Here is a 23,661-nt window from a genome sequence, read left to right as displayed (position 1 = left end):
CACACCGCTTTATTTTCACCATGGATGTCCAGTCCTTATATACTTCCATCCCCCATCAGGAAGGTCTCAAAGCTCTACGCTTCTTTTTGGATTCCAGACCTAATCAGTTCCCCTCTACCACCACTCTGCTCCGTCTAGCGGAATTAGTCCTTACTCTTAATAATTTCTCCTTTGGCTCCTCCCACTTCCTCCAAACTAAAGGTGTAGCTATGGGCACCCGTATGGGTCCTAGCTATGCCTGCCTTTTTGTTGGGTTTGTGGAACAATCTATGTTCCGTGCCTATTCTGGTATCTGTCCCCACTTTTCCTTCGCTACATTGACGACTGCATTGGCGCTGCTTCCTGCACGCATGCAGAACTCGTTGACTTTATTAACTTTGCCTCCAACTTTCACCCTGCCCTCAAGTTTACCTGATCCATTTCCGACACCTCCCTCCCCTTTCTAGATCTTTCTGTCTCTGTCTCTGGAGACAGCTTATCCACTGATGTCTACTATAAGCCTACTGACTCTCACAGCTATCTGGACTATTCCTCTTCTCACCCTGTCTCTTGCAAAAACGCCATCCCCTTCTCGCAACTCCTCCGTCTCCGCCACATCTGCTCTCAGGATGAGGCTTTTCATTCCAGGATGAGGGAGATGTCTTCCTTTTTTAAAGAAAGGGGCTTCCCTTCCTCCACTATCAACTCTGCTCTTAAACGCATCTCCCCCATTTCACGTACATCTGCTCTCACTCCATCCTCCTGCCACCCCACTAGGAATAGGGTTCCCCTAGTCCTCACCTACCACCCCACCAGCCTCCGGGTCCAACGTATTATTCTCCGTAACTTCCGCCACCTCCAACGGGATTCCACCACTAAGCACATCTTTCCCTCCCCCCCTCTCTCTGCATTCCGCAGGGATCGTTCCCTACGCAACTCCCTTGTCCATTCGTACCCCCCATCCCTCCCCACTGATCTCCCTCCTGGCACTTATCCGTGTAAGCAGAACAAGTGCTACACATGCCCTTACACTTCCTCCCTTACCACCATTCAGGGCCCCAAACAGTCCTTCCAGCTGAGGCAACACTTCACCTGTGAGTCGACTGGGGTGATATACTGCGTCCGTCTGTCCCTCTGAATATACCTCTTGCCCATCCTCTGGGTCCCCCCCTTGTCTTTCTTCCCAGACCTCGTGTCCCATGATCTTCTCGTATCCCCTTTTGCCTATCACCTGTCCAGCTCTCGGCTCTATCCCTCCCCCTCCTGTCTTCTCCTATCATTTTGGATCTCCCCCTCCCCCTCCAACTTTCAAATCCCTTACTCACTCTTCCTTCAGTTAGTCCTGACGAAGGGTCTTGGCCTGAAACGTCGACTGCGCCTCTTCCTACAGATGCTGCCTGGCCTGCTGCGTTCACCAGCAACTTTGATGTGTGTTACTATATTCCATCTGCCACTTCTTTGCCCATTCTCCTAAACTGTCTAAGTCCTTCTGCAGATACCCTGCTTCCTCAACACTGCCTGCCCCTCCATTTATTTTTGATGGTCTGCAAACTTGACCACAAAGCCTTCATATTTCTGCCAATATACAGTATTTCTGCATTATCTGCTGCTTATAATCAGTGAAAGTGACTCATTGGAATGAAATGTTTTTTCCAGTTTTTTTCCAAAATTGTGAATAATTTAGAAACTTAATTTGATATGTAGATTTGGCTAGTGTGGTGGAAGCATTCATGTCAGACAGCAGTTTGGAGAACATGTCTTTTTGTAGATTTATTACCAACGTCCTGTAAAGCAGCACTGTAATGTTTGAAATGTACATTAAAATCAGCATGTGGGGAAGGCAGTCTCCAGAAAAAGTTTTACTTTGGACGCAATCACTCTCTGAGTATCTGTCGACGACAATTCCAATGTCTTGAACCAGCATCTGTGAAAAGGTGGAGCCAAGGACTCCCTACAACACAGACATTTCTGTTTCTCTATGTGGCAGATCACTCATCTGTACAGACATACTGTACCTGGTCTATCTGCATTTCCAGTGCTCATCTTGTGGCCCAAGTCAAGTAAACCTAAATTGATATACATAATTGTCTACAAATAATTAATAAACCTAAAAAAACAGAAGGTCTCCAGTGCTGTCCCACCATAGCGCCATCAAATGCCTCTTGGAGGGCTGAGGTAGAATTAAGGCGGGGGGGGAGATAATGATTGCTGCAAATTAACTGGGCACAGTTGCAATTAAGGTTCCTGCCTTATTCCAAAGTATCTAAGGCTTTTTTTGAAGTATCCTCTATCCACCCACGAGAAAAGCCAATAGTAGAGAAGGGAGCAATCTAGGAAGTTAGAACATAGAACACTCCCCTTTGGTCCCAGATACTTAAATTATGTTTAAACTACTTGAAGATCAATCTAACCTTCTCTCCTATGTACCCTTCTGTTTTTCTATCATCCACGTGCCTATCTAAGATAGCCTTTCTTAAGTAACCCAAATATATTTGCCTCAACCACCAACCCTACTAGGGTCTTCCACGTACCTACCAGTCTCTGTGTAAAAAAAATACTTCTGATATTCCTCCTATACTTTTCTGCAATCACCTTAAAATTATACCTCCTGGTATTAACCATTTCTGCCCTGGAAAAAAGTCTGTGACCTTCCACTCAATCTATGTTTCTTATCATCTTGTACTCTTTTATCAAGTTGCCCCTCATCTTCCTTTTCTCCAAAGAGAAAAGCCCGAGCTCACGTAATCTATCTTCATAAGACATGTTCTCTAATCCATGCAGTATTCTAGCAAATATATCTAAAGCTTCTACATCCTTCCTATAATGAGGCAACAAGAACTGGAGACAATATTCCATCAGTGTAAAAGCAGGGTCTTATAAAACTGTAACATTACCTCGTGGCTCTTGAACCCAATCCTCCAACTCATGAAGCCATCTTAACCTTATTCTTGCATTTATAGTGTGCAAAAAGAATATTTGGATGGTTGTGGCACCAGACTTGACTGATTCTGTCTGGTCCCTTCATCTGGCTAGCTCCTGAGAGTTTTATTCTCACAAAATGCTGGAGGAAATCTGCATCTGTGGCATCAATGAAACTGTTGATGTTTCTGGCCGAAATCTTTCCAGTGTTCATGAAGAGTCTCAGCCTGAAATATTGACATTTTATTCCCCTGCATAGCTGCTGCCGAACTTACTGAGTTGCTCCAGTATTTTGTGACTGTTGCTCTATATTTCTAGCATCTGCAGAATCTCCTGGGGTTAAACCTGAGTTTTTGCTGCAACTGGAATCATCACCTGTCCAGTTGAGATCGTTACGTAGCCATGAACTTTTGCAGGTCAGCATCAATAGTTCTGAGCAGATGTATCCTGTCACTTACACCCGGATGTTAACTACTGGGATTGTCAACATCAATATATTTATAGATCAGAATACAGCACGGAAACACGCTCTTCAGCTCACCAAGTCCATGCTAGCCATCACGATTCAAGATTGCTTTATGTTGTTTCCAGTACACGGTGTAAAGTAGAACGAAATAATTATTGTTCCAGATCTGATGCAGCACAAAAAAAAATCACAATAACATAAAGAAAACAATACTAAAAATACAATAAATATAGATGCAAGATTCTGCAGAAGCTGGAAATCCAGAGCGACACAAAAAAAATTGGAGAAACTCAGCAGGTCGGGCAGCATCCATGGAAATGAATACAGAGTCAAGACCTGAAGCCAAGACCTCCCCTTCCCCCACCAGAACAGAAAGGAAGAGGGATGAAGCCAGAACAAAAAGCTGGAGGGAAGGGAAATGATATAAGCCAGAAGGTGGGTGGTGGAGGAAGCAAGAAGCAAGCACCCATTTTAACTCTGTTGTACCCTAGCCTGTATTCATATCACTACTCTGGATTCCAACACTCATCTACACACTATAGTGGCCTATTAACCTACCAAACAGCATACTTTTGGGATTTGAGAAGAAATTGGAGGATTCTGAGAAAACCCACAAGCAACAGAGAAAAGGTGCAAACTCTGCACAGATTGCCTCAGAGGTTAGGCTTGATCCTAGGTTGCTGGACCTGTGAGACAGGGACCGTGCAAGCTGCACCATTGTGCCATCCAGTGGTGACATTCAACAATAAAGGCAATCAATGTATATCGTTTCCATGCAATGCCATTTCACAGAAATATTGTGTTAGGCTGTGATGAAATTCAAACCATCAGGCTGTGTATCATTTATTCTAGTTCTTACTCCAGATATGTATATCGTTTACTTGAGTTCTTACTCCAGAATGTCCTGATGCCCTTTCACTAGACAGGTTAAATCCTATAGATGCTGCCTGGCCTGCTGCGTTCACCAGCAACTTTGATGTGTGTTGCTTAAATCTTTTTTATAGTTTTTAAATGAAACTAATAGATATAAATCATATAAGAGATTTAAATAAAGGTAAGAGGCATTGAAAGAGTGGAGAGCTAGCATCTTTTTCTCAGGACAGAAGTGGCTAATACAAGGAGGGGTGGAGGTGATTGGAGGAATGTATAGGAGGGATGTCAGAGGTAGGTATTTTATACAGAGAGTGGTGGGTGCATGCAAAGTGCTGCCAGGGATGGTTGTTGAGACAGATACATCAGGGACATTTAGGATAGGCACATGGATGAAAGGTAAATGGAGGCCTGTGTAGGAGAGATCTTAGAATAGGTTAAAAAGTTGGCACAACTTCGTGGGCTAAAGAACCTGTACTGTGCAGTATTGTTCTACAGACGTATGTTCTGTGTTCAAATCTGATGTATATAGTGCTACTACTAAAAATACAAACCAATAACTGGTTTGGATTCAACAACAAAAGTAATAGAAATTGTATAATTCAGTTCATGTTGATTCTTATTGCATAAATAGCAAATACTATGCAGATACCTTAACAATTCTCTAATATTTAGAATCAATTGTTAATGACGACTGTTGATAGTGATTTGCTAAAGTGTTCCTGTTTGACTGTTATCAATAGTGGACAAACTCAAAAGTAAACCTGTTGCAATAATAATAAGACGTTATATGTTTTGCAATGAAGTCTTCATGACGGACTATTTATTAGGGATAGATAAGTTTGCATCATTCTGCTTCTAGTTTCAACATTAATAAATACTTTATAATAAATACTTCACTACAATTTGAGTTTTAAATCAGATACCATACTAATATATTCGTAGTGATTTGGTTGCATGTATTGAAAGCTAAACTTAAGAAGTTCAAATACAGTGCATGGCTACGTTTCAAGAGACTTTCATTTTTGTAGAAAAAGAATTTTTGTATTTATAAGATGTCCATTCAGTGGTAATTGACATTCAATTCCTGCAGCAGGTGATGACAAAAATGTATTTTTCTTGTGAGAAAAATTCTGTCAGAAACAAAAAAATGGACAAAATAAAGTGACTTTTTTCTGCCCCCAACATTCTATTTAGCCTTGTCCAATTGGATCACGCGACTTTCGTGAAAAGCAGTGTGCAGACTTTGATAATTTACCTTTCCGTGGAAAGTATTACAACTGGAAGCCATACACTGGAGGTTAGTGTGATGGGTGGCCATTTTGGTTTTTTGTTTTCCATCTGTCTGACTATTTTTCCTTTTCCCTTAGCACTCTGCCTTGACCAATGGGAAGTAACCATGGGATAAATCAGTATTAGTTCTCTGACAGCCCTAATCTGTAATTGATCCTAGGATGAAATGTGAAGGCAATTAACTGTTTATTTCCCTTCCTTGTTACTGGATCTTACATCTGCTTCCTGTACCAACAAAGATAAGAAGCACAGAAATAAACATTCCTTATTTTGTTGCTGTAGCTTTGAAGTTCTGTGTCATTCTACTCTCTATCTGCATCTGTAAATGCTGATAAAATCAAAGAAGCCATTCCTTAATGCTTAATTTCATTTAATATTAGTAACAAGCAATGGGTAACTATGGATATAAAACTTAAGTCACTTGTCTATGATTGACAGGAAATGTTGGAAATGTCTTTCTTTAGAAGCACATCCCATCTTAGGATAAAATTCCTTTAAACACTTAATGTCAGTGAATTGTTAGACACCAGCTGCCTGATGTACATCCTGTCTGATATACTTCTTGCCTTCAACTGCTTATAGTCCACCCCTTGCCAAAAGTTTAAATATTTCAGTGGTTTTCTAGGATGGCAAGTGATGAAAGGTTATTTGGATAGGAGATTAGGAAGATGACACTGCTGTTGTAGTTAGATCCTTCCATCAATCATGGATTCCAAGGCAGGTGGAAGAAAATTAAAGATAGAATAGGTAACCATGTTTTAATTTTCTTATTATAGCAAAATTAATAAACTCAGAAGCTTAAAGCCGAATATATTCTATGAAGTGTTACTCTTCCAAATTTTTACCTTTAGAAACATTAAAGTGCTGTACCTCTTCATTTGCATTTAACTATTTGTGTTCATTCAACAGGTGGTGTTAAGCCATGTGCTTTGAACTGCTTGGCTGAAGGATATAACTTTTACACTGAACGATCTCCTGCAGTCATTGATGGAACTCGCTGTCATGCAGACTCACTGGACATCTGTATTAATGGAGAATGCAAGGTTCCTTGTACTTTAATATTAAACCACCCAGTTCCTCATGTCTTTTAAACACTAAAAGGCATGAAGAACTGGAAACTATTTCTGAGTTAAACCACTCCTAAATAGTTCCCAGTTCCTCATGTCTTTTAAGTATTTCATGAAAAGCTATGAGAAAATATTATGCCCAACGATGAACTTAAAATTATTTCTCTTTGTTAAAAAGTAAAATCATACTTTAACTTATAAGAAATTTTATCAGAGAAAACTACAAAGTTTTCATTAAAAGAGAGCAAGCAGCGAGCACATCTAATAGAAAAATTCAAAATTGTTATGTATTTTGAGAAGATAAATAAGGAGTAACTTCTGAAGGAGAAACTGGATTGATAATTGAAGGAAATATTTTAAGTTTATGTAGCAATCTCCAGAGAAAGACATTGTAGCTTTTTCGAAGAGGCAAGTAAATACATTGGATTGAATAGTACTTTTAAAGTGTCATCTACTTTTCAGATAAGTTGAATACAGCAATTTCTTAACTTTGACAGACCTAGTTTTCAATAGTAAATTGCACAATTACTGGCTTATTCTTCCTTTTAGTGGTTTAAGTTGTCCTGCCTGAGTTTGGCCTTTACTTTTGGTCACATCCTTTAAAATGGAGAATGCGTGTACAGCTATTGATGTAGTCCTAGTCAGTTTATTGTCAAAGCCCAGGTACAATGAAAAACTTGCTTGTAGTATCACAGGCACACTGCATCATTTAAGCAGCATTCAGAAGAAGAACATAGTTTAAACACAAATTATAAAGTAATTACAGGAACAAGCACAATTAGAACAAAAAACTCATCTTAGTGCAAAGAGATTGAAGTGGTCATATTGTTGCTATGCTGCAGTTATTTGAGATTTGCTGGTTGGTTCAAGAACAGGACAGTTGAAAGGAAACCACTGTATTTGAACCGAGTGAGACCCAAGGCTTTGATACTTTCTGCCCAATGGTAGCTGTGAGAAGAGGACATTAGTTAAATAAATCAACCATTTCTTAATGGCCCAGATGGTGAGAATCTTTGATGATAGATGTTGCCTTCTCTAGGCAACACTTCCTGTAGGTACTGCTAATGATGAAGAGGGATGTGCTTGTGATGTATCCATGTAACTGCAGTGTATAACCACCTACTATTGATTTGCCTATTTATGGCTCTGAGGGAACAGGATTATAGAAAAGTATTTTGATCATGAACACATAAAAAAGTGATAGAATATATAGTGAGAAGTATTTCTCTCTATGCTTAACATAATCAAGCACTTGCATGAGTTAGAATAATTGGAACACTAATTAAAGTAAAACTTCAAGGAAAAATTAGGTTCAAGGTAGTGCGTAAAGAGTAATATTGAACCATGTGACCCAGTGTTCACATCTGTTAGGCATATTGCTTAGGAATATCCTGTAAGCCTGTTTCCCATTGAGTTCATCACTTAAACAAATAAGTATAGCAAAGGAAGATGAAGGTACATGGACACTGGTTAATATGTTTTACTTGTACCAATGACAACATGATGTTGAGATTTATTTCTAAATGATTTTGTGGATTAGTGCATGAATAAATCTAATTTTTGGGGTCTATAATGAAAAGGGTTAATTTATCCTCAGTTTTCTGTAAATCATGTTTATATATTACTCAACAGTGGTGAAGTTCATCAAGATTTCAATCAGTTTTTTTCAGATTTCAGGTTTAGATTGATCTGTTGCATATACACTACATTGAAACATACAGTGCAATGTGACATTAGTATGTCACAAATTTCAGCAGAACAACAAAGAAAACAATAAAATAGAACATACCAAGCAACAAAGCAAAACAAGCCCCATTGCTCCCTAATGCTCATACATGGTCCTCTAACCCCACGACAGGCTGTCTTCTTTGGCCTCTAGTCAACTTGCGCATTCACAGATAGTGTACTCCAACTTGCCCAGTGGATTCCCAGAAATTTGCAGACCCAGGTTCCAGCCATCAGGCCTTGACTTCTGGACTTCCAGTCAACCTTGGGGCTTCGATCTGGACCCAAGATTGACCTTTAAGCTTTAATCTGGACCTGTGATCGACCTTTGGGTATTGATCTTTGGTATTGACCCAGACCTGAAAATAATGGTGAGTGAGGACCTTAGGTGAGGGCCCAAACGTAGGACATGCCAATGACAAGACCCTGAACATCCTTCTCAGACAACCGATTGCATCCTCTCTGCTAGCCTTCGTACGTCTAGCAGAAGCTTAGACTTCAGCCTGTCCTCTAATTCCCTATATTCCTGTCCCTAAACCCTACCCTGACCCGACTCCCCTCTCTGTTCCCAAAAGCATCCCAGTCAATCTAAAAAAGCTAAGCCCGAGCTGCAGCCCCAGTGGAGACAGCAGCTATGTGCCATTTTGTAAAAAAAAGTCTGACTTCCATTTTTACTGGGCATGCACCATCCTGGGAAAGAGCTAAACAAATGAATTTGCTATAATGCAGCTGACTAGGTTCACTCTCAAGTTTAAAGAGTCTCAACCCACTGACGTACATATTTTAAACTGCTAAGGGCAAGGTATCCTGTCATATAGCATAATATTTTAATGTTTTACATGCTGTCATGGAAGTACAAGTACATCCATAATCTCATCAGGTGCTGTGATGCAAGCTATGGCAATCTTGCAAATGATTTCAGAAGCAGACCAAGGTGTGTGCTTAAGTAACCTCAGTCCTAGTGCAGCATCACATTCATGTCACTTCTGCATTATGGTATCATACAAACATGCTTCAGAATTAGCAGGCTCCTCATGTGCAGGGGCACCCCTCTAACGGGGCTGAAGGCCTGCTCCTGGGTAAGTCGCAGACTGCGTCTGCCTTAGTTGCTGTTAGGGATTCTGCCAAGGAAGAAAGCTCTGTAAGTCTTTCAGTTGGTATCATGTATTTGATCACACATGTAAGAATTTTCCTTTCTTAAAGTAACAGAGATTCCAACCACACCTCGAGCCCTTCTAACTGCCTGGTATCTTACTGGATGACATCCATTACCACAGATGAATCAAAGGCAAAATAATTGCAAATCAGCCCTATTATGCATGGTATTGGTTCTCAAACTGCTGTCACTATGATGGAATATTGCATTTAAAGAGGTGAACAAGAAGGGTCCTTTGTGGGATTATTTGAGTAATGCAGTGTTCATGGTATTTGTACATTTTGTGTGGAAGAGAATGGCTAGCAGCAGTCTCAAAGGAAACTGGCACAAATCCCCAGGGCAGTGCCCTTTTAGCACACATACTCAGGCATTGAATTTCTAGTCCTAATTCTTCAGACTAACCCATTTAAACTAACCAAGGAATTTCACTAAAAGAAAGCAGCCAAATAAACAATGTGGTAATTCCTACAGTTGCAAATGCTATGGAGCACAGAAATGCAGAAACAGCAGGAGCTTTGTACATACTTGCTCCTCCATCAACCCAAAAAGAACTCTGTAAATCTCTTGTGTATCCATGAATGGTATTTTTAAAGATTGCCTACACCTGCAGAGGCCACAAAAAAAACAAAATAAATACTGTTAATAGCCACATTCTACAGCAAGTATTCCAAAAATACCCCAGTTCTTTCTTTCTTTCATTCAACCCCACATTATTACATTGATAAATACGCTCTTGTAAACATTTATTTTGGTGAAAGAAATGTTGCAGCAGTCGATTTAGCATGTCTGGCACAAATGAGCAAAGGTCACATTTTAATTGCTGTTAGTAAAACAGGGAACTGTTTTTTTATCCCTATCGAACAAGTATGCATAAGGAGTGAAGAGCAAAGGTTAAACCTTCACTCTGAAATTGTCAATTTATTTACATAATCATTAGGTTTAACTGCTGAATGATACAGTTCGTCTGATAGACGTTGAAATTTAACTTCTGAACTACTTGAAACTAAAGAAAAAAAGATTATGTTTGATATTCTGTAATGTAAAAAGTATATTACAGTACACTCTGTAAATAGTTCCCTTTGTTTTAATCAGTTTTGCAGTATAAACTGAAACATTTCTTTCCTTCTATAGCATGTAGGTTGTGATCACATTTTGGGCTCTGATGCAAAAGAAGACAGATGTCGTGTTTGCGGCGGTGATGGAAGCACATGTGAAGCAACAGAAGGTTTATTCAATGATTCCCTGCCTCGTGGAGGTAGGGGTACGTTAATTCAATTCTGCTGATAAAGTAAACCATAGCGATAACTTTTGTTCTTGGATAACAGCAAAGGTGATTATTTTCCTTAGATTTAAATCATTTATGTTAGTGAGGTCATTTTATTAATTAAAAAAAAGCATTTGTAATGTGGCAAATTACCTAGATTTTCTCTGAAACTGGACCAGTTGGACATTCAATCAAGACATTATTCTTGTGTGGCATGTTTTTGCTTAGTATATTACATTTTTTATTCATTCACAAGTTTTTTATAACTTGTTTTATTTCTCTTGGAGGATGTGGAATAGAAGCAGATTAAGTGATAAATACTTTTTTTTAATATAAAGAGCAGTTGCAATTTGACAATATTCTAGTGCTTTCCAGTTGTCTATTTTGGATGCACACTGTAACTAGGTGAAACAGAACTTGCATGCAACGTAACTTTCAACTGTGATTCAGGTTTAAAATTTTATTTCTGCCCAGCCACCTATAGATTATGCTGTGAAACTTGCCAAAGTTTCAAAACATCACAAGAATGGAGATAACCTTTCAGCAAGTCCAAATTAGAAACACCCTTGTGTCCTCTTATCATTACACCTAATCAGTTCCTTTTGGATTTTGTACTACTTTTATTTTTATGTAAACAATTTAAGTATTCATCTCCCTTTTTAACATCATTGTGGTGCAAGTATCTGAATTCCTTTTTTTTACTAGTTTAAAGTATGAAACTGCAGTACTCAGCCAGCATTTGTCTGGTATGCATAATTTGATATGGTTTGTGGTAGTGTAATACAAGTTCATGCTATGCATAATATGTTCTGGCCATTATCAGGCAGGCTGCTGAGATCAGAGAAGTCATAGCACTGTTTATTTTAGAGAACCCACAGTACCACTACTATCAAGTTCATATTCAGAGAATACACAATGCAACAAGTATGAAGTTCAGGGAATGAGTATAGGTGCAAACATCGAGTTCATACAACACACGGCAGCAGTCCTAATAAATTCTGAGAACACACAGTACTAACACTGGAGTTCGGGGAATAGACAGGATTAACAACAAGTCTAGAAAACAGTAGGATCATCACTGAAGTTCCGAGAATCCTGACTGGTGACACTATTTCAGAAAGAAGTTGCTATGACAATACTACAGGGTTCAGAAAATGTACAGCCCTGACACAGTCACATTCAGGCAACACGTAACACCAACACAATAGAGTTCAGAGAACAGATGGTGCCAAAACCACTGACTTTAAAGAATGCACAGACCTAACACCAGAGCGCTTAGGGATCTCAGAATCTCACAAATACCAAGTTCAAGGAACGACTGCACTTATTCTGGTAAATTCAGATAGGAAGCGATGAGGCCGTAGAGGGGGATTTTAAAATCAAGATTTCCAGACCAATATAGGTCAGCAAGCAGAGTGCAGCCAGCTGTGTTTTAGGAGATATGTAGAAAAGTTTTAATGAGATCTAAGTTGAGTCCTTCCAATCTCATTTCATGCACTGCCAGTGTATGTAACAAAAGTCATTTTCTGGACTGGGACCATACTAGTCTATTCATTGTCACCTTGACCAAATAGTAGCCCGCAACATAGTTCATCTATTCATCCTCTTTTGTCCAGCTGTAGGAACTGCTCCTGTTTAGTCTTACTTATACAATTATACCTAGTGAAACAGATACATTGGCTCTTTACCCCTTCTCAGATGTTCAAGTAACCTCCCAAGACATTCCTTCAATATACTATCCCCCAGCAGGTTATCACAGTGGTTGTTATGAGAATAGTTTGGGACTATTCATCCAGAGATATGAATTCAATCCCATCAAAGCAGCTGTGGATTTCAAATTCATCTAGTTAAATAAATCTGGAAAATTAAAAAAAATACTAGTCAAACTAATGTAATAATAAATCCATTAGATGGCCATAAAAACCTTTCTGTTTACTCATGATCTTACGGGAGGAAAATCTGCCATCCTTTTCTGGTCATTAAGGTATAAAAAATAGACACAGGAGCAGGTCTTTCAGTCCCTCATGCCAGCTCCAACATTTCTATAAGATCGGGGCTGAGCGATTACCTCAGCAACACTTTCCCTTAATATTGAAAATATATATCAGCCATTGTTTTCATTGTATTCAACGATTGGGCCCCCATACCACTTTTCGGTAGAATTCCAAAGATTCATTGCTAACTGGTTAGAAAATATTTCCGTCCAGAATGGTAACTCTCTTATTTTGAGATACTGACTCCTAGTTCCAACTTCTGCAGCCAAGGAAACCATTATCCTTGTATCTTTTATCTGTTAAATCACACAAGAAGGTTGTTTGTTTCAATGAGTTCACCTTGCGTTTGTCTGAAGACAGGTTCTTTAGTTTCATCCTTGAGGGACAAATCTGCCATCAGGAATCTATCTAGTGAAACTTCATTGCATAATTTCCATCATAACTATCTCATTCGTTAGGTAGGAAGATCAGACCAGCACATAGTAGTCCAGGGACTTGTACAACTGCACTGAGACGACTTTACTGTTACTCAGGTCCTCTTGCAATAGAGATCTGCATTTATCTGTCTTCTTAATTGTTAGTTTTTTTACCTACACAATGATTTTTGTACAAGGTTCTCCTAAGTACCAATATCTTTCAATTTCTTAGTCAATTTCTGGCTGTAGACCATGAACCTTTTATAACCAAGCCACCAAATGAATCCAGAAAAAGAACATTAAATTAGCTGGACAAAGGTTTATTTCCTGTCAATGTTGTTCTTCTTCATTAATCACAGAATTTATTTCACAGTAGGTGCTATTTGATCCATCATATCTATGACAGCCCTAAATAATGTTCTGAGCCACTGTGAAATGATTACATTGCGCATTTAGACATATTTATAGCAATTCAGGTGAACATTAATAGTCTGCACAGAAATGTGAGCAAAATGCTCCAATGCAACCTGCCATTTTTTTTCTTTTACTAATTATGAGCCTTCAGAAGAGTGATGCAGGCAGGGGGGAATAGTATTGATGGAAAGTGATTAGCAAGCGTGGTTTGTGCAAGTGAGCAGGGTTGACCAAGGGGTATTAGAGAAATAAGTGTGGTAGGGTCGGAGCTACAAAATGATTAAAGCAGGTAATGGAGACATTTGAAGGATTTGACAAGATCATCATGAGGAATGAAGAGATGATGAGAGGATAGGTGTTTGTGGAAGTGAACAACCGAATGGAGGGCACTGAGGAAATCTACAGGGAGGATGTATGATGTGGAAAGTGACTGATTTTGTGTGGACGAAGGAGTAGCTTAAGGCTAACAAATATACGGAGGCATAGTGCTCAGCACCAGCATTAGGAGGGAACATTAGGTGTGAAAGTGGTTGAAGGGTAGATGGATTCAGGGTCCTGACGCCAGATTTGGATATGCTCATGTGGTCCTTTGTGTAATAATAAAACAAGCCACTTAGGCACAGATATCTGCTACTTGGGCCTCAAGTGAAATGCATGGGCTAAGCAAACATGAATGAGAGTTGTGGATCTAGGTGTTCAATTGTGCGCTGTCCATCATTTGACATCGTTACATAGCTAATGGGTTCTCTGTGCATCAGTACCCAGACCTTTACGAAAGATTGTAAACCTTACAATGCATTTATTATGTTTTTATTATTTTATTTTTTTTATGAAAACAGAACTGATTTTTAGGGAACTGCATCATAATAGCTACATTTGGATTAATTTACTCACTATGATACAGAAGGCGGTCATTCAGCCCATTGAGGTCATACTGGCACCCAGCAGAGGAAAACCATGTCTATTCTCTCTCTTTTCCTTGTAAAATTGTAGCTTACTACCACTTGTATGCTTGTCAAGTCCCCTTTGATTCTTCAGCCAGTTACTTACACTCAGGATCATTTATAGTAGCCGATCAGTACATCTTGGACCGTGATTGGAAATTGGAGTTCCTAGGTAAAACTTGTGCAGTTACAGAGACAGCATGTAAATTCTAACCGGCACCTGACACAAGTCGCTGGAGGTGAAACAACAGCACTGTCAGAATCAGGTTTATTATCACTGACATGTTCCATGAAATTTGCTGATTTGTAGCACAGTGCAGTGCAATGCATGTAAAATTACTATGCATTAAAAAATAAGTAGTGCAAAGAAATATCAAAATCATGAGGTACTGTTAGACCATAAGACACAGGAGCAGAAATAGCCCATTCAACCCTCTGCCATTCCATTGTGGCAAATTTATTATCCCTCTCAAATTTATTTTTCTGTCTTCTCCCTGTAACCTTTGACAGCCTCACTAATCAAGAACCTACCAACCACCACTTTAAGTATACCCAATGACTTGGCCTCCACAGATCACCACCCTCTGACTAAAGAGGTTCCTCCTCATCACTGCTTCAGAGGGTGTCCTTATGTTCTGAGGCCGTGCCCTCTGGTTCTAGACTCACCCTCTACAGGAAAATTCCTCTCCACATTCACTCTATCAAATATTCAATAGATTTTAATGAGACACCTCTTGTTCTTCTAAACTCCAGCAAGAATAGGCCCAGAGTCATCAACCACTCCTCATACATTAATACTTCATTCCTAGGTTAATTATCGTGAACCACTTCTGGACCCTCTCTAATGCCAGCACATCTTTTTTTAGATAAGGACACCGAAACTGCTCACAATACTCCAAGTGTGGTGTGACATAGAATAGTACAGCACATTACAGGCCCTTTGGCCCACAATGTTGTGCCGACCCTCAAACCCTGCTTCCCATATAATCCCCCACATGACCATTGCCTTATCATCATCCTGGTTTTTATATCCTAGTCCTCTCGAAATGAATGGTAACATTGCATTTGCCTTCCTTACCACCAGCTCAATCTGCAAGTTAACTTTTAGGGAATCCTATATGAGGATTCCCAAGTCCCTTTGTACCTCCGATTTTTGAATTTTCTCCCCGCTTAGAAAATAGTCTGTGTCTTTAGTCCTTCTACCAAAGTGCATGACCTTACACTTCCTGCACTACATTACATTTGCCACTTATTTGCCCATTCTCCTAATTTGTCTAAGTCCTTCTGCAGACTCCCTCCTTCCTCAACTCTACCTGCCCCTCTGCCTATCTTTGTATTGGCCACAAAGCCATCAATTTTGTCATCCAGATCATTAACTGACCAGTCATAGTTCATGGTCCATGGACAATTCTGAAATCTGATAGCGGAAGGGAAGAAGTTGTTCCTAAAAAGTTGAGAGTGTTTCCTCGGATGCCTGTACCTCCTCCCTTATGGTAGTATTGAGAAAAGAGCATGTCCTGGATTGGGAGGGTCCTTAATTATGCCCTCCTAAGGCACTGTCTTTTGAAGTTGTCCTTGATGTCGGAAAGGCTGACTGGCTGGCTGAGTTTACAACCCTCTGCAGCTTTTTCAATTCTGTGCATTGTCAAGCAATTATTAACCAAAACTGAGACCTAAGTATATCTATAACTCTCAGATTTTGAGATACTTGTTATCTGAAACATGTACACAATTACAAAGCTAGAGTAATAACTGGCTGAGCTGAGTTGAAATGATTGAAACAGCATTTGAAAGGTGATGCAGAAATAAACAAAGCTTTCTGTAAAAATATTGATATTCTTTACCTTTCCTTAAATTTATAATCCAGAAAGGATACTGTCCTAACTTCTAAGGTAGACTCTAGTGACGTCACTTGCTGTTTGAGCTCTGGATTGTCAGAGAAATCAGATGTACTGTGCATCTCATACCATCAGTCCTTTACAGTCTTTCACTATACACTGAGAAGTGCGCAGTGAAAGCAGATGGAAAACAGTCGGTGATTTTAAACGATTGAGATAAGTCTTCATAAACAACCCAGGCCTGTTCAACATATTCTGAAACTTTTATTACAAATATCTGATGGTGGGGTGTAATAATTGTTGGCTGAGTGATTAATTATCTTGACAATGCAAACAACTTTGTCCTCCTAGCAGATGCAATTTGAAGTCCTTTAAAACATAGTTAGTCAGAAAACAAGAAAAACTGAGTAATTATTACCAAGTAGATTTATTTTTAATTATCTAGTTTAATAGTAAAAACTGGAACGAGCTTATCACCTAATCTACTTACAAATATTGTGCTCAGAGAAGTGTGAACAGCACAGTAAGATTATCTAGTAAAATTAGATTTTTTGAGAAATTATTAACCAAGGCTGTGACTTAAACACATCTAATGTTCAGTGTTTGGAAATATTTATGTAGTTGAAACTCACATGCAAATCTGGAATATTAACTGTCTCAGTGGAGTTGGAATATACTAAAGATATCACAGATAACACATGATGCAGAAATATATGAAGCTTTTGGTAAAAATTATTAGAATTGCTCATCTTTTGTTCAAGTTATGGTAATTCTAAGTATATATTGCTGTAGTACCCGTATCATGCCTTATTAGCAATGATTTAGTTTTGTCATTTATGGAGACATGGGGAGCTTTTAGGGCTGGTGCAGTAGATGTTTCTCCAAGTGTAGAACCAAGGAAAAAATAGGAAAACGTGCAATCAACATTGGTGTGTTTCGCTCCTTTGTAAAATCATGGAATTGTATATTGTGATTTGTCTTACCTAAAGTGTGCCAGCAATATGTTACATTTTGAAGTCGCTGTTAAGTCATATGGATATAAGAAATAGGAGAGGAAGAAGGCTGTCTGGCCCATGTAGCCTGCTCTGTCATTCAATAGGATCATGGCTGATCGGGTTGTGGGCTCAGTGCTCCACCTTTTCCCCATAATTTTTAATTCCCATACTATGCAAAAATCTCTCCAACTTATATCTTAAATATATTTAATGTGGTAACCTCCACTGCTTCCCTGAGCAGAGAATTTCACAGGTGCAGTATACTGGGAAAAGCAGTACCTCCTTATCTTGCTCCCAAAATACTCCCCCAAACCTTGTTCACTAAGGATACTGCTTGGATGAGAGGATTTGTGCTAAAAGGAGAAGCTAGATAAATGGATTGTTTCTCTGAGGGGACAACTGATAGGTTTATTAAATTATTAGAGGTATAGATAGTCTTGCCCGTCTCCCAAACACACACACACATATGTACGGGCTATACGTGGACGTTAATAATCTGGGGAGGCCCTCTAGCCCTCACCAATTTTTATAGGAGCACCTAACCAAACGCAGAACAGCTTGGTATGCACCTGCTTAGCCCAAGGCCGTAAGAAACTGTAAAGAATTGTGGTCTCTTAAATAGCAAATTCAAGGGCTAAGGGTGAAACATTTTTTTAAAACAGGTTCTGCTTAGTTGCAGCAGGCATTGTAACCTAACTAATAATTCTTGAAAGAGTCATTCAAAAAACATTGATTCATACAAATATACAGACCAGAAGCAGATGTAGACCAGATGACTCTTTGAGCCTTCTGTACAATTTGGTAAGGTTATGGTTAATGAAATTATTTACATTAGTTCTTGTTACATTAGTTACATTATAGTTCTTGCTTATCCCCAGTAATTATCCATTTCTGCCAAAAAATGTCTTGGACATTTACTTAATGGCGTACTACCAAGCTATGTCTGACTTTTTCAACCTGCCTTCACGTGCTAACATGACCCATTTAAAATGGATTGAGGTGCTAGAAATTCAACCTGTAGTATAGAGTATAAAGTATAGGGACCCATCATATAGAAAAGCAAAGTTCCCAGGTACTCAAAATCTGAAATAAAACCAGAGAATGCCAGGGGATACTTAGAGAGTCAAAGTCAAAGTAAATTTATTATCAAAGTACGTATTGTATATGTCACATTCGTTAATGTATAAGAAAACGAGATTCAATTTCTTGCAGGCATTTACAGAAAAATCAAGAAAATTAAATTGAATTTATGAGAACAAAACTGTACATAAACCATCTCTGGAGTCAAGCAGCATCTCTAGAGAATGAAAGTGTCAACATTTAAGGCGGATGACCTTTATCAAAATAGGACCATAGGGTGGCTAATGTAACTCCACTTTTTAACAAAGGAGGGAGAGAGAAACCGGGGAATTATAGACCGGTTAGCCTAACGTCGGTGGTGGGGAAACTGCTGGAGTCAGTTATCAAGGATGTGATAACAGCACATTTGGAAAGCGGTGAAATGATCAGACAAAGTCAGCATGGATTTGTGAAAGGAAAATCATGTCTGACGAATCTCATAGAATTTTTTGAGGATGTAACTAGTAGAGTGGATAGGGGAGAACCAGTGGATGTGGTATATTTGGATTTTCAAAAGGCTTTTGACAAGGTCCCACACAGGAGATTAGTGTGCAAACTTAAAGCACACGGTATTGGGGATAAGGTATTGGTGTGGGTGGAGAATTGGTTAGCAGACAGGAAGCAAAGAGTGGGAATAAACGGGACCTTTTCAGAATGGCCAGCGGTGACTAGTGGGGTACCGCAAGGCTCAGTGCTGGGACCCCAGTTGTTTACAATATATATTAATGACTTGGATGAGGGAATTAAATGCAGCATCTCCAAGTTTGCGGATGACACGAAGCTGGGTGGCAGTGTTAGCTGTGAGGAGGATGCTAAGAGGATGCAGGGTGACTTGGATAGGTTGGGTGAGTGGGCAAATTCATGGCAGATGCAATTTAATGTGGATAAATGTGAAGTTATCCACTTTGGTGGCAAAAATAGGAAAACAGATTATTATCTGAATGGTGGCCGATTAGGAAAAGGGGAGGTGCAACGAGACCTGGGTGTCATTATACACCAGTCATTGAAAGTGGGCATGCAGGTACAGCAGGCGGTGAAAAAGGCGAATGGTATGCTGGCATTTATAGCGAGAGGATTCGAGTACAGGAGCAGGGAGGTACCACTGCAGTTGTACAAGGCCTTGGTGAGACCACACCTGGAGTATTGTGTGCAGTTTTGGTCCCCTAATCTGAGGAAAGACATCCTTGCCATAGAGGGAGTACAAAGAAGGTTCACCAGATTGATTCCTGGGATGGCAGGACTTTCATATGAAGAAAGACTGGATGAACTGGGCTTGTACTCGTTGGAATTTGGAAGATTGAGGGGGTATCTGATTGAAACGTATAAGATCCTAAAGGGATTGGACAGGCTAGATGCAGGAAGATTGTTCCCGATGTTGGGGAAGTCCAGTTTGAGGATAGAGGGAAGCCTTTTAGGACCGAGATTAGGAAAAACTTCTTCACACAGAGAGTGGTGAATCTGTGGAATTCTCTGCCACAGGAAACAGTTGAGGCCAGTTCATTGGCTATATTTAAGAGGGAGTTAGATATGGCCCTTGTGGCTACGGGGGTCAGGGGGTATGGAGGGAAGGCTGGGGCGGGGTTCTGAGTTGGATGATCAGCCATGATCATAATAAATGGCGGTGCAGGCTCGAAGGGCCGAATGGCCTACTCCTGCACCTATTTTCTATGTTTCTATGTTTCTATTACTATGACTGAAATGTACATTAGCCATTTGGAAAAAGTTGACTTCATCACAGAGATGAAGGGTATCATTGGGAAGAAGCTGAAGAGAACAGTTTGATGTAGATTAGCAATTAAGAATTCATTTAATGGAAGGTTACAAGCATTAACTACATTGAGGTAATATTTCTAAAGGATGTTTGGTTTATTTTGTCCCTCTTCTTAGCTGTTTTAACATTAGAACAAGCATTCAGATCAAATCATCCTGAGGTAAGCTACAATAGTAATTTGAATTTCAGTTAGTATTTGGCATATGTGAAAATAAATTACAAATTTTTTTTAATAAAAGGAATCATAAAAAAGTTTTGATTTTTTATCTGACGTGAAATAATTCAGGATTCAAACTTTATGCTTTCAGGATACATGGAAGTAGTTCAGATTCCAAGAGGCTCAGTCCATATCGAAATACAGGAACTGGCAATGTCAAAAAACTATATTGGTGAGTGTATGTATAGAGATGGGCTAATTGTTTAACTTTGTGGAAGTCTTTCTTTGCAAAGATTAACAACTGAGTACCAATCTTATAAATTTGAAATAAACTAATTTTAAAAAAGATTAAACTGATTTGGTGAAACAACTTTTAAGCAGTAAAATCAAATGCAAGACATTTATATGTTGGAAAACTCAAATATAAATAGAAAATGCTGGAAATACTCTAACATCATAGGCAGGACTGTCCTGTCTACCTATCTCTCCCCTTTCCCCTCCCCCTCCCCCACTCCCATCCCTCCCCCTTTCTCTCTCTCTGTTCCTCCCCCTCCTCTCTCTGTCCCTTCCCCCACTCTCTCTGTCCCTTCCCCCCACTCTCTCTCTCTCTCCTTTCCCTTCCCCCTCCCCCACTCCCATCCCTCTTCCTTTCTCTATCGCTGTCCCTCCCCCTTTCTCTCTCTCTGTCCCTCCCCCTCCTCTCTCTGTCCCTTCCCCCCACTCTCTCTCTCTCTCTCTCTCTCTCTCTCTCTGTCCCTTCCCCCCACTCTCTCTCTCTCTCTCTCTGTCCCTCCCCCTCCTCTCTCTGTCCCTTCCCCCCACTCTCTCTCTCTCTCTCTCTCTCTCTCTCTCTCTCTCTCTCTCTCTCCACCAATCTCTCACACCCTAGATTGATGTTGTCTGATCTGTTGAGCTTTCCAGCATTTTGTGCAATTTTAAGTTGAGCACATTTTGTATTACGCACAAAACACATGCATTTGTTTTTTTTTTCTTTTCGGTGTTTCTGTTTATCTTATTTGAAGTTGTGAAAGTTTTGCTTTACGAATAATTTGAAACATTTTTACTTGTAGCTTTGAAATCTGAAGGTGATGAATATTACATAAACGGTGCCTGGACTATTGACTGGCCAAGAAAATTTGAAGTTGCTGGCACAGCTTTCCATTATAAGAGACCTGCAGACGAGCCAGAGTCTTTGGAGGCATTAGGGCCCACCACAGAAAATTTAGTTGTCATGGTAATTTATCTAAAAATCTGCATTAATTTACTCTTTTCCCATTTTTCTATCTGTTTTCACCCTGTACTTCCTTTTCAAATGTATCACTATGGGCATTATAGTAGTGCAGCAGGTAATGTTGATGCTTACAGATCATGGCCTGGATTCATCTTGATCTCCAGTGTTGTCTGTTTGCCCTTCCTTCCTGTGCCCATGTGAGTTTCCCCCAGGTGCTCATCTCCTACTTCCCAATGATTACTGGCCAGTAGGCCGATTGGCCACTGTTAGTTGGTGCTGGTGCATAGGTGAGGGGTAGGAAAATAGAAATAGAATGGACAGGCCTGTGAAAGAAAATGGGTTGCAGAGAAATTAGCAGAGAGGAAATTGCTCTGAGGACTGAATGGGTGAAATGGTCTCCTTCTACAAAGTAAGAAACTGTGAAAACATCCATCTGTTAGTTCTGATGGATGTTTACTGTCCACTTGTTACTTGTCGCCTTCAGAACAAGCATCTGTCAGCAAAAATTATAGCCACATCAGACCCTAACCTATCCATATTTCCAGATAGTAGCTGGAATTCTGGTGAAGTTATACTTTATAGATCAAACTATGAACAATAAGGAAAACTATAACATACGTAGTTCATATTTGTGCATGTTTTGGTGCCCCAGATTAAATCAAGTGTTAGAGGATCAACTTGCCCAATTGATTTGCGTAGTTTATCTGCTCATTTGTCAATATTCTCTGGGTACTGCTGGAATATCTATCCATTTAAATGGGTTTGCAAATCTTCAATTTGCTTAACTTTATTTCCGTATTTTTGATTATTTGTATTTCATATTTTATTTTAAATATGTTATTATTTGTAAATAATTTCAAACTACTGAATTGTCTTTTAAATGCCTGACTACCAAAAGTGCTTAGAGATTGTTACGAAGCCTTTGACAGATTGCAAGTTCAGATAGAGAGCCATGTCAGGATGAATCTGCCTTTGCATATGTGCGGAATTATTTGGTTCATAGTGTAAAATTGTATTTTTGTCCTCATGAAGATAAGAATTACTATTTTGCAGGAGTAGAATTATTTTACATCATGCAACAGAGTTCATAGATTAATAAATGTAAAGTAATTTGCAGGTACTTTGCAGAAGTATTATCAGGCAAAGTTTGCAAGCCTTGCACATAGACTCTAAATTTGCTGTGCAGTTGAATATGAGCTCGGTTTAGGAAATGAATACTCTAACATTGGCTAATACTCGAAATGTGTTAACTTTGAGATATGTCAGACATCAGTTTCAAAGCATTTCTCTTTTTTTATTTTGTGGTGTTTTGCAAAATTGTTATTATGAAAATCATGGGAACTGCTCATTTTTGTTTTTGGATCGGGGCAATAATTTAGTATGATCAAAACAAGCACAAAGTTGATGATGTGTATTTCAACTACATTTCTGACATCTCTTCAGTTAATTATTTTTGATTACTTTTAAAAGGTTGAATATTCAGAACTGTCCACACCTCATGCTTAATCACACTTGGAAGAAATGATGCATCACCTGGGTATGGAAAATCTATAGCTGAGGCTCGAGCGATGTCACTGATTAGTTACTCTTCTATTGGGCTAAAGCAGATAAGGAACTAGTTAATGATTTTTAGTGTCACAGAGCAATACAGCATAGAAATATGCCCTTTTGGTCCATGTCAGTCTGCTAGTCCCAGTTGATAATCGCATTTGCATTTTGGATGAAAGACAAACTATCAGGACTATTGGAAAGGATGGAATTGGGGGAATCCATATCCCTTCCTTTCCTGGTCATCCCAGGTGTGCAAAGGAGTTTATAAATGGAAGGGCTGAAATGCTTGCTCGTAAGCTATTGCAGAATTTAAATGGTGATCAGTTTTAGAGCTCTCAAATATCTATTTTCCAAGAAACATCAGAGTCTTTATATGGAAGGGTAATGAAGTTCCTTTCACTGAACCCTTCATTCTCCACCCTCCTTTCCCAGCTCCGTACTTCTATGATGAAAACGTTCAGCTAAATCCATGAGGAGAGAGTGTGCAACCAC

General features: G+C 39.4%; 1 protein-coding gene across 2 annotated transcripts in view; it reads left to right on the top strand.

The window, feature by feature from the left end:
• The window catches only part of adamts6 (ADAM metallopeptidase with thrombospondin type 1 motif, 6), a 297,940-nt gene that overhangs the window by 232,350 nt on the left and 41,929 nt on the right, over positions 1–23,661 (top strand). For both annotated transcript variants that reach the window (XM_063043008.1, XM_063043007.1), the window contains exons 15-19: positions 5,432–5,534; positions 6,437–6,570; positions 10,607–10,730; positions 20,539–20,619; positions 21,458–21,621. In XM_063043008.1, the coding sequence (XP_062899078.1) occupies positions 5,432–5,534; positions 6,437–6,570; positions 10,607–10,730; positions 20,539–20,619; positions 21,458–21,621 (606 nt within the window). The remainder of the gene's footprint in view (positions 1–5,431; positions 5,535–6,436; positions 6,571–10,606; positions 10,731–20,538; positions 20,620–21,457; positions 21,622–23,661) is intronic.

This window comes from Mobula hypostoma, chromosome 3 (assembly GCF_963921235.1).
Source record: "Mobula hypostoma chromosome 3, sMobHyp1.1, whole genome shotgun sequence".
In the NCBI taxonomy this organism is placed as follows: Eukaryota; Metazoa; Chordata; class Chondrichthyes; order Myliobatiformes; family Myliobatidae; genus Mobula; species Mobula hypostoma.
The sequence above is the reverse complement of the archived record's forward strand: the minus strand, read 5'-3'. Positions and strand labels throughout refer to the sequence as shown.